The 16,556-nt window shown below is 40.4% G+C and overlaps 1 protein-coding gene across 3 annotated transcripts; it reads right to left on the bottom strand.

The window, feature by feature from the left end:
* Positions 1-3,780: 3,780 nt before the first annotated feature.
* On the bottom strand, positions 3,781-12,910 carry EEF1AKMT1 (EEF1A lysine methyltransferase 1). 3 transcript variants are annotated; one of them, XM_030200288.1, is made up of 5 exons: positions 12,725-12,910; positions 12,429-12,580; positions 10,313-10,395; positions 6,559-6,839; positions 3,781-4,637 (listed from the first exon to the last, which is right to left on the bottom strand). In XM_030200288.1, the coding sequence occupies exons 1-5, from the start codon at positions 12,753-12,755 to the stop codon at positions 4,498-4,500; spliced, it is 687 nt and encodes a 228-aa protein (XP_030056148.1). In that variant the 5' UTR covers positions 12,756-12,910; the 3' UTR covers positions 3,781-4,497. The 3 variants fall into 3 exon arrangements, with proteins under 3 accessions (XP_030056148.1, XP_030056151.1, XP_030056149.1); XM_030200291.1 differs by having other exon boundaries at positions 12,739-12,910; XM_030200289.1 differs by having other exon boundaries at positions 12,753-12,910.
* Positions 12,911-16,556: the final 3,646 nt, after the last annotated feature.

Here is a 16,556-nt window from a genome sequence, read left to right as displayed (position 1 = left end):
GTGGTGGACTTTGGTCCTGGGGAAACTGAGTTCGATTCCCACTTCAGGCACAGGCAGCTCCTTGTGACTCTGGGCAAGTCACTTAACCCTCCATTGCCCCATGTAAGCCGCATTGAGCCTGCCATGAGTGGGAAAGCGCAGGGTACAAATGTAACAACAAAATTTGTATTATCCAGTTTACATCCAGTGTGTGACACCTCCTACCACTATATCTAGGCAGAAGAGCTAGTCCATGGTCCAGAATGGCTAAGATAAGAAAAAGGTTCGCCTACACTGTTCTGGTAGCCACTAGAGGTCTCTGCAGATCCATTAGGGTGCAAAACCCTCCATACTGTATCTGCCTTGTTTGTGGAGGCATTCCTGAGATGGGTTTAGTCAAAGGAGGCATCAATGCCTCTAGTTCTAACAGGAAAAATGTTTCCTTACCTTTTCAGCTACTACTTTTGCAAACCAAAGCAGCCTCCTTTTCCTCTTATTTTTATTTACATTCCTTACAAAAAGGTTTGTGTTGTCCTAACAATAGCTCCTTTTCAGTTCTGTCCACTGCTTTCCAACTTCTTCCAGATGTTCCCATCCAGACAACTCTTTGAAGTAATCCACCTTTTGAATGAATCCTTTCCACACCTATCTTATTAAACCACACTGTCCGATACCACACTAAATGCCAGATGATCACTCACTGTAACATCAGAACACTCGCCATTCATAAGCACTAGTCCATTATACTACTACTACTTAACATTTCTAGAGCGCTACTAGGGTTACGCAGCGCTGTACAATTTAACAAAGAGAGCCAGTCCCTGCTCAAAGAGCTTACAATCTAATAGACAAGTGAACGGTTGGTCCTATAGAGGCAGTCAAATTGGGGCAGTCTGGATTCACTGAACGGTAAGGGTTAGGTGCCGAACGCAGCATTGAAGAGGTGGGCTTTAAGAAAGACTTGAAGACGGGCAGGGAGGGGGGCTTGGCATAAGGGCTCAGGAAGGTTGTTCCAAGCATAGGGTGAGGCGAGGCAGAATGAGCGGAGCCTGGAGTTGGCGGTGGTGGTGAAGGGTACTGAGAGGAGGGATTTATCCTGTGAACGGAGGTTACGGGTGGGAACGTAAGGGGAGATGAGGGTAGAAAGATAGTGAGGGGCAGCAGACTGAGTGCATTTGTAGGTAAGGAGAAGCTTGAATTGAATGCGGTATCTGATCGGAAGCCAGTGAAGTGACCTGAGGAGAGGGGTGATATGACTATATCGGTTCTGGCGGAATATGAGACATGCAGCAGAGTTCTGAACAGATTGAAGGGGGGATAGATGGCTAAGTGGGAGGCCGGTGAGGAGTAAGTTGCAGTAGTCCAGGCGAGAGGTAATGAGAGCGTGGACGAGAGTTCGGGTGGTGTGTTCAGAGAGGAAAGGGAGAATTTTGCTGATGTTAAAGAGGAAGAAGCGACAGGTCTTGGCTATCTGCTGGATATGCGCAGAGAAGGAGAGAGAGGAGTCAAAGATGACTCCGAGGTTGCGGGCAGATGAGACGGGGAGAATGAGGGTGTTATCAACTGAGATAGAAAGTGAAGGAAGAGGAGAAGTGGGTTTTGGTGGAAAGACGATAAGCTCGGTCTTGGACATGTTCAGTTTCAGGTGGCGGTTGGACATCCAGGCAGCAATTTCGGATAAGCAGGCCGATACCTTTGCCTGGGTCTCCGCGGTGATGTCTGGTGTGGAGAGATACAGTTGGGTGTCATCAGCATAGAGATGATACTGGAAACCATGAGATGAGATCAGGGAGCCCAGGGAAGAGGTGTAGATTGAGAAGGGGTCCAAGGACAGATCCCTGGGGAACACCAACAGATAAGGGGATGGGGGTGGAGGAAGATCCATGAGAGTGAATTATGGCCTTCCATTACCAACTGCTGAAACAGTTCTCCCTGTAGATAATCCAGGATCTCCTGTTTCTAAAAGACTCCACAATAGGGATACCCCAATCAACATCTGGCATATTAAAATCATCTATTAGTAGTTACTATTCACTGCTCTATTTGGGATATCCTCAATTAAATCTGTCCATTTCTTCTGCCTGTGAAGAAAGCATGTATATCACATAAATGTAAATACAATTTCTATTACCTCTTTCCAGACTGACCCACAGTGCTTACCCAATAAGTCCTGCAGTTGTGTGGCTTTAATATTATCTTTAACATATAATGCCACTTCTGCTCCCTTTCTATTTTGTCTTTCCTGAACAGACTATAGCCCAGAATAAGTGTATCAAAGTCAAAGATTATCCTATTGGGAAAAAAATAGGGTACAGCATGTACATAATACCAATACGCACACTGCACTGATTCGTATAGCTATCCAAAAAATTAACCTTTCATAAGAAGTGTTTTAGTGAAGATTCCATGGGCGCAAGGAACTCAAACATTAGCTGTTTTATATTTGAATCCTATAGAATTGCTGGCTTCCAGATAGTCTCTTTTGTTTGAAGAAGTCCTTTTAAGAACTTAGAGCCCATCATAGAAAGGGCAACAGAGGAATTATCTATCATGCCATGGCAGGCTCATACAGCACTTAGATATAGTCTAACTAAAGGCATTTTAAGCCCTCTCTGATATTAGGATTGTAGGAAAACTACACAATAAGAACGTTTTACATGTAAAAGCTTAGAAACTCTCTCATGGAAAGCTTTCTAGCTGACATTCGTAGCTGCTGTACTGGAGCTGGCAGGTTAAGGGAAGTCACTACTCAATGCTCAACATTTGTGTACTAATCCTCTACTTTGCATCTAACTTGGAAACAATGCTAATGCCCTGCCTGTACCTGCACATGCAACCTTTCACTGGTAACCAAACACCCATCCATCAACTGGATTTCTGGTTGCTTCTTGTCAAATACTCCATCCTACAATCTATTCCCTAGTGGTTTCTAGAAAACACTGAACTCCTCCAAAACCCAGAGCTCATACATTACCTAGAAATTTACCAGCACAGGTGCGATCACTGACCAGACAAAGAAACCGAGCTAACTACCTGAACGTTTTATTAACAAACATTTGGAGAAACAAACAAACGAGATTTAATTCTGAAAACTAACAGCTAAAACAAGGACTGATGTATGTTTCATTATCTAGGTGAGTTGGTTGCTGAGCAAAAATGTTACAACCTGCAACTACTGGAGAATACTGGAAAACATGATGTCCAAGCCTCAGATACAGTTTTGCAAGGGTCAGAACACCAGGTATAGGCTAGCTTAAAGGGGACAGGAATTAGGCTTCCACAGGTCTACCAGCTCCAGGATTGCAGGAGAATTAAGTCATACTAGGGAAACAAAAGCTCTCAGTGTTCTTAAAAAAAAAAAAAAGCCTCGTTTCACTAAACAAGGTATTAGAAATGGATGGAACCGAAGGATATTCAGACATAAGATCTCCAAATTCAGTCCGTCGGCAAGGCATCCTGAGCTATCCTTTTTGTTGATGGTCTTCTTGGAGTAAGAGTGGTATCTTTTTGTTTGCACCCCTAGCAAAGGGTCCATATGTGGTGTTACTCACTTTCACAATATTGAATTTGCTATTGTGATATTCAGAGATTGATTCTGTATGTATCTTAACATTGCCTTACTTTGTGACAAGCAGGCCATAAATATACATATAGTTGTTGGATGCAACTGAATATGCCTAATTGATTCTGGCTTCTAAGCATGCATGTGGCTTGATGGAAGGCTCCTGTTCAAATTGTCCAGTCTCAGTTCTTAGCTAGCTCTTGAGAAAGAGATAATGAACCTGTGTCTTCATTCTTCAGATGACAGGAAAATACTAACAGCACACTCCACGGCTGTTAAGAAATAGTTTCTAAATTTCTCAACTAGAATCACATGTATTGGAAACATTTGTAATGAGGATCCATTTGTGCTGAGGATGTTGGATGGACACCTCCAGCAGTGGAATGAATTTATGGAGCTGGAATTGCGAATCTTTGTGAAAGTGGCTGAGTGGATTGATTTCAATTGAAATTTTAGCTTCCATTGAGCTCTTCTCACATGAAAACAAAAAACTGACAAAATGGACTACTGATGCCATAGCACTCATGGGTAGCACTTTTTTTTCTAAATTAATTTTTATTGAATAGTTTCTGTCCTGCTTGAGAGATAACATGGCAGGGAGCAGTTTAATCCCTAAACTATTAATGTATTATTGTATTTTTAATACATTATAATGTATTTGGTATTATGTTTTGTAAACTACGTTGGATTGAAGGAAAGTCATATAGAAATGTAACATTCTTTCATTCTAGGCTATGATTTTTCTCCCATTAGTAAGTTAAGTCTATATTATAGCATTAGTGTAATGTTATATTGGAATACAAAAACAGATATTGGGAAATAACTAAAATTTTACATTTAGCTCCAGGAAACAACACTGTAAAAATGTTTTTTTACTTGATAACAAAACCCTTAATAAAGATACATTAAAAAAACATCTCATCTCATTATAGGCTAAAGGGTTTTTTAATGGAATGTTATGAACACTCGGTATCCAGTCCACACTTGTAATTCACATAGCAACGGAATTCATTTGATAAATTTCTTGCATGTTTTGGAATAAACTTGCACATCTTTAGACCAAGAAACTTTGCTACTCGATCCTCCATAACTGCACCTAAAAGAAAGAAGGCACTTGTTTATACAGGTAGATACTAGTGTGCATTTTAAACACAGCATTGCTTAAATGATTGAAAAGAATAAAACTACCACCAAGCAGCAATTTTTCAAGACATCAGTCACTCATTGCTTTTCTGTGTGTTCAGTGCTACTATGAAATGCTACATGGAACATGTCATGTTATAAACGTTGTCTTACTTTATATATCTTACTGTTGCCACCAAAAGCCACACAGGGATTAGGGCAGTTGTTCCCAAACCTGGTCCTGGAGGCACCCCAGCCAGTCAGGTTTTCACAATATCCATAATGAATATACATGAGAAATTTGCATGCACTGCCCCCACTGCATGCAAACTTCTCTCATGATGTGATTTGTGTAGTAGGTGTAACCGGAGACAGAGAGACCCCGGGTGTGCCTAGAAGCTATAATGTAGCTGAGAAAGGTCTCCTGATGAAGAGAAAATTGAAACACGGCCTGTGTTGAGACCGGGACCAGTTCGAGATGAATGGTGAATGAAAGAGTGACGCTTGATCACATGCTGTTTCCGTATGGATGCAAAGGTGGAATTAAGTAACACCCGCCGGAGGATAGAAATCACAGCGGGCTGATTGCTTACCTCTGGAGAGTTGACCCTGTAATGGGGCTTGTGGAGAGGATTTCATCGGACAGTTTTCTTGCTTGAGATAATAACTTTGATGTATAAACCATTTATTGGCGTGTGAAGCCTTGGTCAGGTGATCACCAAGGGACTGTGGACAATTAAGGCATTAAGCTTATGCAGAGTGATTACCGCGTCATGGACTGATGTTAGTTATATAATTGTGAGAATTCTATGTAATGGTGTAGAGTATGCTATTGGGGTAAAGCACAGCTTTGAGAAATATGTGAGATGGTCTGTGAATGTATGGAATTTGTGGATGTGTAATAAATGATATAGAGGATATAATAAGGTTGTTGAGTATCAATAATTAGTGCGATATGAGAGTAGATGAATATTCATTGTGGATATCCTGAAAACCTGCCTGGCTTGCTGGGGTGCCTCCAGGACCAGGTTTGGGAGCCAACCCCAAAGCGGCTGCATTGCTGATCTGCAAGGGCAGGCTTCTACATGGAATGTTGCTAGTGAAGGAGTGGTTAGTGCAGTGGACTTTGATCCTGGGGAACTGAGTTCAATTCCCACTGCAGCTCCTTGTGACTCTGGGCAAGTCACTTAACCCTCCATTGCCCCTGGTACAAAATAAGTATATGTAAACTGCTTTGAATGTAGTTGCAAAAACCTCAGAAATGTGGTATATCATCCCATTTCCCTTCCCTCCTTCCTGTGTTAACCAGTTAGTATGCACTAAGCTGATTAATACAAGCATGCCCTATCCCCTCCCCAAAATATTTTTACTAAAATACCACCAATAGTATAGTGCCTGAAAACTGGCAAAATACTGCATAACACTAACGCATTTATGCGGTAGCCTATTCTCACATGCTGAGCATCAAGAGCGTAGCACCCTTTAGTAAAAAGAGCCCCTAAATCTTTCAGTGCACAAAATACAGATAAGTAATTTCTAAAAAAAACAGTGAGCAACCTTTTGCTGGATGTTTAGTGACCAGGGACATGTAACTTCAGTGTATCCAAATATTTGGCAGTAGCATCTGCTAGTACCAGGACTATAGTGGAACTGACAGAAAAGGGATCATTCCATCAGGTGAAGCTACAGCACCATTCTAGTCTTAAATGTAATAAAAGAAAAAGTTTGATGTGCCAAGCATTTTAACAGACATAAAATGAGAAAAACCTTTTAGAACATCGGAACATAACTATCATCAATATTATAAACCAGCTTGCAAAAATTCCCTTCCCCTGGCACATAACACTAGTGTATTGTCAGTATTGTGAACATTAAGGAAAGCTCTATAAGTTTACCTGTACACAGAATTATTTTTCCTTTTTTCAGGTATTTGATTGTCTCAGATGTTTTCCTGAGACACTCTTCAGAAAGATAGGGTGGATCAGCAAGAATCACATCAAAGCTGTGAGGTTCAAGTGTGTCAGGCAACTTTAAAGGGTTGTTGTAATCATAGAAGACAAACTCATCTCCATACATAGAAAACCGTCTATCGTACTCCAGGATGAACACAGACAAATCTTTTGTATTTAGTTCTTTCAGCTTCTGATAAACACTGGGAGCACTGATGCATGCGATCCTGAAGAAAAACAAAGAGCACTAAGCTAGCCACATACACCTAAAAATTAAAGCATAAAACTCATATGCATTCGCCACACCACATAATTACAATAAGGAATTTGGGTGGGGGGGGGGGGGGGGAATCTTTTACTAAGGTAAGATAGCTTGTAATAAAAATCACCTGGCGCTAAACGCTGAAACGCCCATTATATTTCTATTGGTATCTCAGTGTTTAGTGCAATGCTAACACACCTCAGTAAAAAAAAAAACCTTGATCAGCTGAAGCCCACATACAGCCTGTAGACTAAGATGCTTGTTACTTGCTTAAAATTATTACAGAAATGAACAGAATGTGCTGACCACAGGCCATCTAAAAATTTTAGGTGGGAAAATGTGGGGTACAAATGCAATAAATAATAATAATAATAGTTATAATTTTTCTACTCCAGACTTCAAAGCCTTTTCAGCTGCTGTCCAGAAAACATTTTTGTACCAAACATTTTGCACAGCAGTACAGCCATGACAATTATATGTAGCAATGACTCAACATCTGTGGCAAATTTGAAAAAAAAATAGAGAAATAATTTAAGGGCATAGTTATCAACATGGGCTACTGTTAAGATGTTTTTTTGGCCTCTAATTTGCACTATTTTAGCATAGGTTCCATTTTATTCAATGAGAACTATGTACTAATAATTGGGGTTGAGTAAAACAACACATCTCAACAGTATGTTGATAATTTCCACCCTAAAAGATCTATTTCTAACCTTTAAGGCATTTCTCTTTTCCCTCTATTTCATCTTTCTATTGAAACTTATTTTTGTCCTTAAATTTACTGTTTTCTATCATTGCCCACTTCTTCCCCAAAGCAACTCTGTTCCCCACAAAATCTTTGACTCTTTTCATCTTCTTAATTTTCTCTCTGCTTGTCATCCTGAGTCTTCACTTCTTCAACCCTCCTTTCTTTCTTTATTTTTCGGGCTGTATTAACCGCCTTTATGAAGAGATTCACCCAAAGCAGTGTACAGAAGGTACAGTTTAACATAAAACATAACTTTAACAGCATAACAATTATTTTGGAGCCCAACTGAAACCAGAAATTGGCTGCTTGTTTTCAGTCAAAACCGGAAGCTGAAAATGAAACTGGCCCTGCCCCAATGAACAGCTCCCACTCTCCCCCCCCCCCCTCGTGAACTCACTCCCCCAGCAGCAACTCCATCCTGGTCTACTATGTCGTAATGTGGTGTTTACCTTCTGGTTCTTTAAAGCAGTAGACACACTAGGGGGATAAAGAACAACTGGCCCTGTGCTCTACATTCACTGGTCAAATGGTGCTGATTCTACATATCTATTTTTGAAATGTGAATGTGCTTGCAACAACAAAAAGGCTTTAGCAATACACAGTTTGGAAATCACTGCTCTAGAGACAAGAGTACACACAAACTCAAGCTGCACCATTTACTAGCCTGATTGCCTGCATGATGCAGTATTGATTTTCATGGAGCCATTAGGTAGGTGGGTCAAGGATAGGAGTCAGTGGTTTGAGATGACTTTTGCATCACTGTTATAAGCAACTGACTATTTTACCATTTTTAGATTATGGAAACTCATTATATTTGTCCTCCAAGCAACTTTCTAGAATTCAAATGATTCAGAATTCAGCCGCTAGGCTTATCTTTCAGAAAACTAAGTTGGATCATACGAGTCCTTTGTTGGAAACACTGCATTGGTTGCCTACAAGGACTCAGGTCATTTTTGCCCTGAACGTGGATCTCAGTTGGTGACTGTGTTAAAATCTAGGACAATCTCTAGAAGATGTAATTACTTACCGTTAGCTTTTCCTTCAACAAAAAAATGTGTAGTTTAAAGCTGCTTTTTCTCAATCATTTTTTTCTTAGCTGTTCACTATTGGAATAATCTTCCTTTTGAATTACGCTTGCTGGGAGTTATCTTTAATTGCAAAGCCTTAAAAACATATTTGTTTGTTAGGCCTGAGGGTTTTAATGTTTATGTTACTTTCTTGAAATTGTGCAATTCCTGACGTTTGTTAGTTGTTGTTTTTTTTAATTTTAAATTGAATGTAACTCGCCTTGAATCTTATAGTAGAGAGTTGGTGAGAGATAAGTCCCTCATAACATAACAATTCAAAATGATATATCCTTCACTAAGACTGCGACAAAATGTTTTTATTATGATGCAATATCAGAAAAATTAAATCTACTAGGTTATGATGTTATTAATATATAAAGCTTCTGATTTTAGCATTTGGTATTGCAAATCTCAGATGAAGATGTTATTAATATACAAAAGCCTCTGATTTTTAGAGAGTGGCAGAATTTGGTACTGCCACTCTCTAAAAATATTAAGGGTCATGAAGGATACACCACCTGTACTTTATAGATCGGCAAAGCTACATTTGCAGGAGCTTAATGTGAGGCCATTATATGGAGTCTCTGGAGCGTCAAATTAGCTTAAAATGGAGCAAAAGTCACAAGTTAGTTGTGACAGACCATCAGTACAAGAACTAAATGTGGTATCATTGTATGTTTATGCCATATTGGGGTTATGTTTTTTTCTTCCTTTTACATTTATGCAATTGATAAGGGTCCTTCTGGACAGCAAGTCTCATTTCTGTTCTCAAAGCTGAAGTGTTTTTAATGCTGGCTGAAGGACACACAAAGAAATGCTGTTTTCTGCTCATATACAAAAATGCCATACAAAAACATTTATGAACTTGTACTATACCATAATTGTACCCTTCACACTAGTTCCACTTTGTGTGGTTTTACCGATGCCAGCCTCGGAACAGATCTCTATCAGGATCCAAGCACAAGGGTGCTTTCTCACACCCAATCTACTGCAAACAACTACTTTTTATACACATGAGAAACTGGATAATTATTTCACTTAGTAAGTCTCTAGTTTGTGAAAACTGCAGCTTTATATTGCTTACCCCCATCTATTTTTAAAGCAAATGTAAACATAACAGCATAAATACAGATTATGACACTTACCCCCCCCCCCCCCCAGTTTACTAAGCCGCACTAGCGGCTGGCAGTGTGGTAATGCCGACCTAGCTCATTGCCACGTGGCTTAGTAAATAGGGGGGGGGGGGGGTTATTTTGTAGGACTTTTCAAACTCAAAATGCATCAAGAAAACCTATACAAAAAGCCATAGGAATTCAGACACCAGTCTCCCTCCAATATGCATGATTTTACTTTTCTTATTATTTTTATGCTTTTAAAACACTTTTAGGGGAATGTTTGCTAAGGCATGTTAGCGTTTTTATCATGTCCTTAAAGTTAAAATGCGTTAAACGCTAACAAGCCAATACATTTCTATGGGCGCATTAGCGTTTAACTCATTTCAACCATTAACGCACAATAAAAACACTAACTTGCCTATAGCGCACCTTAGTAAACATATCCCTTAAGGTTTAAAAAGGGAAATGTATAAAAAAAATGCTACAAAAAAAATTTGAACTCAATCACCTGCCACCTTTTCCAGCTGCTGCAACAGCTTCCTTAGCCAGACATAGTGCCGTCTCATCACTATACCAAAACTGACTTAATTGCTGAGGAAATGAAAAGGGTAAAAGTGCATTTACTGGTTACAGAAGACATCAGCTTTACAAACAACAAAATACTAGGTTAGGGCCAATAAGCACTAGGGCGGCATTTACCCCTGGATTCTTGGGCGTGGAAATCTGTGCACAGATCGTAGATGCAATAAAAATTGATTAGCTAACAAGGCATTAACTGATGTCAACAAGCAATAATGCAGTTAATTGGCAGTAAGTACATCTGGCACATGCATCTTCGTACGTGCTATTCTATAACCCTGTGTGCCACTCAAAGGGGGAGGGGGCATGGGGGTGTTCTAAAGATCTGCGTGTGCCCAAATGCCAAGATTTAGACAAATCTTGATTTAGGAAATATTCAGACTAGGGGATTTACCTTGCTACCAACTAGCCTTTGAAACTGGCCTAATACTGCCTCCACTTTGTCTATATCCTTTCACAAGGATCAAAGAAAGCTAAATATTTTCTTTTACTTCTTCCATTTATGGAATTTTTGTACATGTATATCTCGGACACACTGCCTGTAAATCGCATTTTTGGAGCAGTCTACCCTTGACAATGGAAGCAATGGAGGGCGAGAATGATCTGCCCAACTTCCCTGGTTCTCAGCCCATTGCTCCAGTGTGGCCAACTTGCCCAGCTTCAGGAGGGAGGCTTTTTGGCCAGTTCTGTTTTTGAACTTGCATGCTAATTCAGTGTGGTACTTGTAGTCCCTGATTTTACCCATCGATATCAGGGACTACATGTCCCATAATGCACAATGATAAGGTTGTCAGAAATCCAGAACTGAACTAAAATCTCCTTCCAGGGAGGATACCAGTTCCAAGAGGGAGAGTTAAGGCCAGCCCTGGATTTCTAACCTCATCATGATGAATTATGGGACCTACAGCATTGATTTAAATGGGTAAAATCAGGGACTACAAGTACCACACTGTTTTGGGAAAGAGATGGCTGAGAGGAGACATGATTGAGGTCTACAAAATCCTGAGTGAAGTAGAACAAGTAGAAGTGAATCGATTTTTTATTTGTTCCAAAAGCACAAAGACTAGGGGACACTCCAGTTACATGGAAATACTTTTAAAACAAATAGGAGGAAATATTGTTTTCACTCCACAGATAGTTAAGCTCTGCAACTCTTTGCCGCAAGATGTAGGCACAACAGTTAGAAAATCTGGGTTTAAAAAAGGTTTGGACAAGTTCCTGGAGAAAAAGACTATAGTCTGCTATAAATACAGACATGGGGAAGCAACTGCTTGCCCTGGGATTGGTAGCATGAATGCTGCCCCTATTTGGGGTTTTGCCAGACACATGTGACCTGGCTTAGCTACTGTTGGAAACAGGATACTGGGCTACATGAACCATTGGTCTGACACACTATGGCTAGTTATGTTCTAAGTTTAAAACCAGAACTGACCAAAATGTCTCCTTCCTGGAATTAACTTGCAGCTTAAACATTAGCGCTGGAGTGCTCCAGAGCTGCCTCCACTCAAAACATAGCTTGCCTGTTCCAGATGCTCATTAACAAACAATTAGCACTGACACACCCATGGCTATAGTAGTCTGCACTGGGGGACATGGAAAATGAATGCAACTGGGGAGGAAATTTAAAAATGGATCTGCATGGTAACAGGTTCCACAAATGAATGTTTGCCCAGGGCCCAATACAGTTTTAATCTAGCTGGGGAGAGGGGGAAACTATGGGATGGCAGGGAAGGGCTGGGGGCAGAGCTTGGACACCCCCAAACAAAAAGGCCTTCTGCTGTTTCACCTAACACAGCATCATCATCAACTAGAAAGCTTGGGGGACAGGGATAGCTACTACTACAGTAGCTTGTTTAGCTTTTAGTGGGTTGTGCTACCTCTGGTATGTGTTAATCTGGCAAATATGCAGAAAGCACAGTAATAATTCTTCCATCCTATAAATAAATGAGCTCAACCTGGGCTAACAAAATCTATTTCCGAGGAGCCTTATTAATTTGGAATAGGTGAACACTTTAACTTCACACCCTGGAATATGTATTTCTTACCCAGTCCTCTTCTACAGATCCAAAGGAGTGATCATTAAGGACCTGTGATGCTTTCACTTGCTGTTCTTGGTAGAACTCTTGTAGTGCTGCTAAGGCCTCGGTAGAAAGCTGTATTACTTCATTGTCATCATTGGCTTCCATCTCTGGTATAACTAAAATCCATATACATTCAGAGATACCAAGTTACACACTTGCCGAACCCCCCCCCCCCCCCCCCCCATGCATTCGGAAGGCGGGGAGTCAGGTCTCCCCCTCCCATGTTCTACCATCTCTCTCCACCCTACCCCCTATCTTACCGTCAAATTCATACCCGAGATCGCTCACCATCAGTTTTTCTTGTCTAGTGCCCTGTCCCTTCTGACACAACCTAGTCTCTTTCGCAGATGGAAAGAGGAAGTTGCATCAGAGGAGGACGCCACGCCAGAAAAATGAAAGCAAGAACGTTAAAGACTGCGACGTGAGCCATCCTGGTAGGAGGTTTGTTTGAGAGCAGGAGACGGCATGATGTCAAAACGTTGAAGCTATTTAGGTTTATCTCTGTTTCCACTTCCCCGCGCAGCCATCGTTCCGCGTACACTCAAAACAAAGCAAACAAATCTACGAGCAGCTGCGTCCACGTTGTCGTTCTTTATTCTGAATAGCATTTTTATTTAATCTCACTTATATTTTCAAACATGCCAGCTTGTGCAGCATACAAATGTACACAGATGAAGTAGTGTAATAATGGAATAATTTTTCATAAAGAAGTAGTGTAATAATGGAATAACGTTTCATAAGTAGAGTAGTAAATTGTTATAAATCGTAATCAGTGTGTCATTTGGAGGGGCTGGTTATAGGGACACCCTAGCATGTGTTATATTCGTTCAGACATTTTTTTCTCCTGGTAAAGGGCTGCTAAAACAGACATCATGTTATGAGAATCAGGTCCTCAACATTCAGAGTTTCTATTTATTTATTTACGACATGTATATCCCCCATTAAATATGAATTAGGTTGAAACCTGGGAGCATTTAAAATCTTTCTTTTTCCTGTGACTAAATCAAAAGAGAAAGATGGTTTGTGGGAGCTTGCTCCTTTTGTTTTCTGGAATACAGTGGCACAATATAAAAATACACTTAATATTGTTTATTACTACTATTTAAAAGACAGACAGAGCTATCTTCATGCAGAAGTCCAGAGTCAGTCAAAATCTGCCAACATTTTCCATGTCTGGTATATTTTTATTTCTTCAAGTCATTTTTCAACTGCATTTTCTCATTTATTACCCAAATGCAAACACAATTATAATGTTAATTAATACATTTTGGATGTTACTGAATTATGTTATTCTGTTTCACTGTATTTCCAGTTTTAGCACAGTATAAGTCATCAGAAGGACAACATATAAGAAAACAAATGGACTGAATTAGGGGCTTATAGTCCATTTAGTTATGTTTAAAACAACTGAGAGATCTGCATGAAATAAAATATTTAGTTTTATTATTTTGACTTATGAAAACCACTTGTCCCTGAAACATTCTCAAAAGAGAGTGGGTGAAGATAGAATTCCATGTGCCCCAATGAAAGGAAAGTTTAATTTTACTTCCAAACTTTATAACACCAAGCTTCGCAAGGCAGATTACAACAACAGTGAAGGTGAACCCATCAGTAAACGTGAAGGGGCATTTTCGAAAGGGAGTCCAAGTTTTGATGAGGACATCCTCGTAAAACGTCCCCATCCAGGGGCGGAGAAACTGACTTATCTGTAATGGAGGATCCCCATAGTCAGTAGGAGAAACCAGTCACACCATGTGGTAACATCTTTGTCAGATGTCATGTGCAATACTCTCCCACAGCTTAAAGAAATAATTTTAAAAGGGTTTTTTTTTTAGGCCTGCCTGGGAGTTCCCACCATAATATGCACCCTACTCACTGTTCCTCAATCTGTAATAATAGTTGTTGGCTTCATTATTGAGGGGGGAGGTATAAAGTGTAGCTGCATTCCCTTGTTTAAGAACCCCCCTCCCCCCGGTTATAGGTAAGTAATGCTATATTCTCTGTCATCAAGCATGGGAGAAGAAAACAGCACAGAACAGACCAGTGAATGTAGAAAAAAGTGCTATTTTATTCAAAACAGAGCACCCGAAAGGACCACGTTTCGCCTTGATAGGCTGCATCAAGGGTAAAAGGAGACTTTTGCACAACTTTCCCCCAAAACCAATATCAATCTTAACAAGCTTAGCACTTTCCAGACAGGGAAGTAGCTCTTCTCCTTATCCTGTAACATGATATATCGATAAGTCCCTGCAACCTTTCGGTCAAACTTCCAATTAAAGACATGGCTTTTCGAGCACAGATATTGCATTTGTAATCAGAAGGTACTGGAGCCTCTAGTTGCTCATTGCATTGAGAAGAAATATGATTTTGATGTTTTGTGGTGTCTGGTATTAGAGCAATTAATCTTCATTAATAAATTACTTCTTGCCCTTTAGAAAAATGCTGAAAGCTCATCCCTTTAAGCAAGCCTACCCTAATGCCCCAACCTAATCTCGCCAACTTCCACCCCCAATTCTGTTCTGACTTAAACACCAACCTCCCATCCTTCTCTTTCCATCTCTCCTTAATTTTATCCCTCCTTACCCTTTCTCCCAAATTACACTATCCTATCCTGTCTACCCTCTTTTATCCTAGTCATATATTATCTAGCTCAACTTATCATACACTACTAAGCCCGACTTTACGTTGTTTTACTACTGTTTTATTGAAAATTCTATTCTTAACTTTGTATTTCAAATTACTATGTAAGCCGCATTGAGCCTGCATTGTGTGGGAAAGCGCAGGGTACAAATGTAATAAATAAAATTAATTAATTAATTGAACGTCAAAAAGTTATCAGACGTTTGCTTCATCAGCACAAAGGTGGATTTGTAAGTTACAGTCAGTGGTACCTAAAGGATTAAATGTGCTATCGAATGGAAAGAATTCTTTTTTTTTTTTTCAATTTTAATCTTTTTATTGATATAAAATCAGTATAACAACATAGTATTTCAACTTCCTTAAATACAAATATAGACAATTAGCCAATTGTTTCCTTCATCTGTAAATTTTTCAACCCTTATTCCCCCCCTAACCCCCCCTCCCTCCATCCCTTATACCTCTTAAACCCCATACTGTTGATCTTTATATATTCCCCCCCTCCCCGTTCCCCTCAACTATATGTGTGCCAACCATCCTTTTAACCGTGACCACCCCCTCTTCCTTCTCAGTTCCCCATCTCTACGATATGCCGTGAGTCTTTCCATGAGTACAAATTGCTCCACTTTCTCCCTCCACTCGCCCATGGAGGGAGGATTCTTATCTTTCCACTTTCGGGCAATAAGGCACTTAGCTGCCGCCATACCCCAGCGTAACAGCTTACTGTGCTCCCAGGAATCACTTTCATTATGTATTCCCAATAAACACACCTGCGGGCTGCACACCATCGACCTCCCTGTCACTTTAACCATTGTTTTAATAACTTCTATCCAAAATGGCAGTATCCGGGCACAGGCCCACCATATATGTAGAAAGGAACCTCTCTCCTGTTCACATCTCCAGCACCTATCAGAAGCAGTTGGATACATTTTCCTAAGCCGCTCAGGGGTATAGTACCACCTAGACAGTACCTTGTATGCATTTTCCTGTACTAGTGCACAAGTGGAAGCCCGCCGGACCTCCCCACATATCCGTTCCCACTCCTGGTCCGTGAAATTACATTTCAAATCCGACTCCCATGCTCCCTTGAAGCGGAATGGGGTTGGATCACTCCCCCTTATAAACTTATAGATTACTGAGATAGTCCTTGGAACCCTCTGTAACATACCCCACAGGTTCTCCAAACTCTCTTGCTCCTGTACTTTGTTCCCCCTCCACCCCATGGACCCCATAAAGTGCTTGACCTGTATATACGAGAGTTGATCACTTTCTGGCAGCCCATATTGAGCCTTAAGATCCTCAAAGGTTTTCATCTGTTGTCCCTGTAATAAGTCCCGAAATTTTATGATACCCAGACGTTCCCATCTCAGAAATACCCGATTCTCCTTTCCTGCCCCAAATTTTGGTTCCCAGCAGATCTCCGCCCTAGAAGACACCCTCTCTCCCTGTCCCCAC

This window comes from Microcaecilia unicolor, chromosome 4, assembly GCF_901765095.1.
Source record: "Microcaecilia unicolor chromosome 4, aMicUni1.1, whole genome shotgun sequence".
NCBI classification, from domain to species: domain Eukaryota; kingdom Metazoa; phylum Chordata; class Amphibia; order Gymnophiona; family Siphonopidae; genus Microcaecilia; species Microcaecilia unicolor.
The sequence above is the reverse complement of the archived record's forward strand: the minus strand, read 5'-3'. Positions and strand labels throughout refer to the sequence as shown.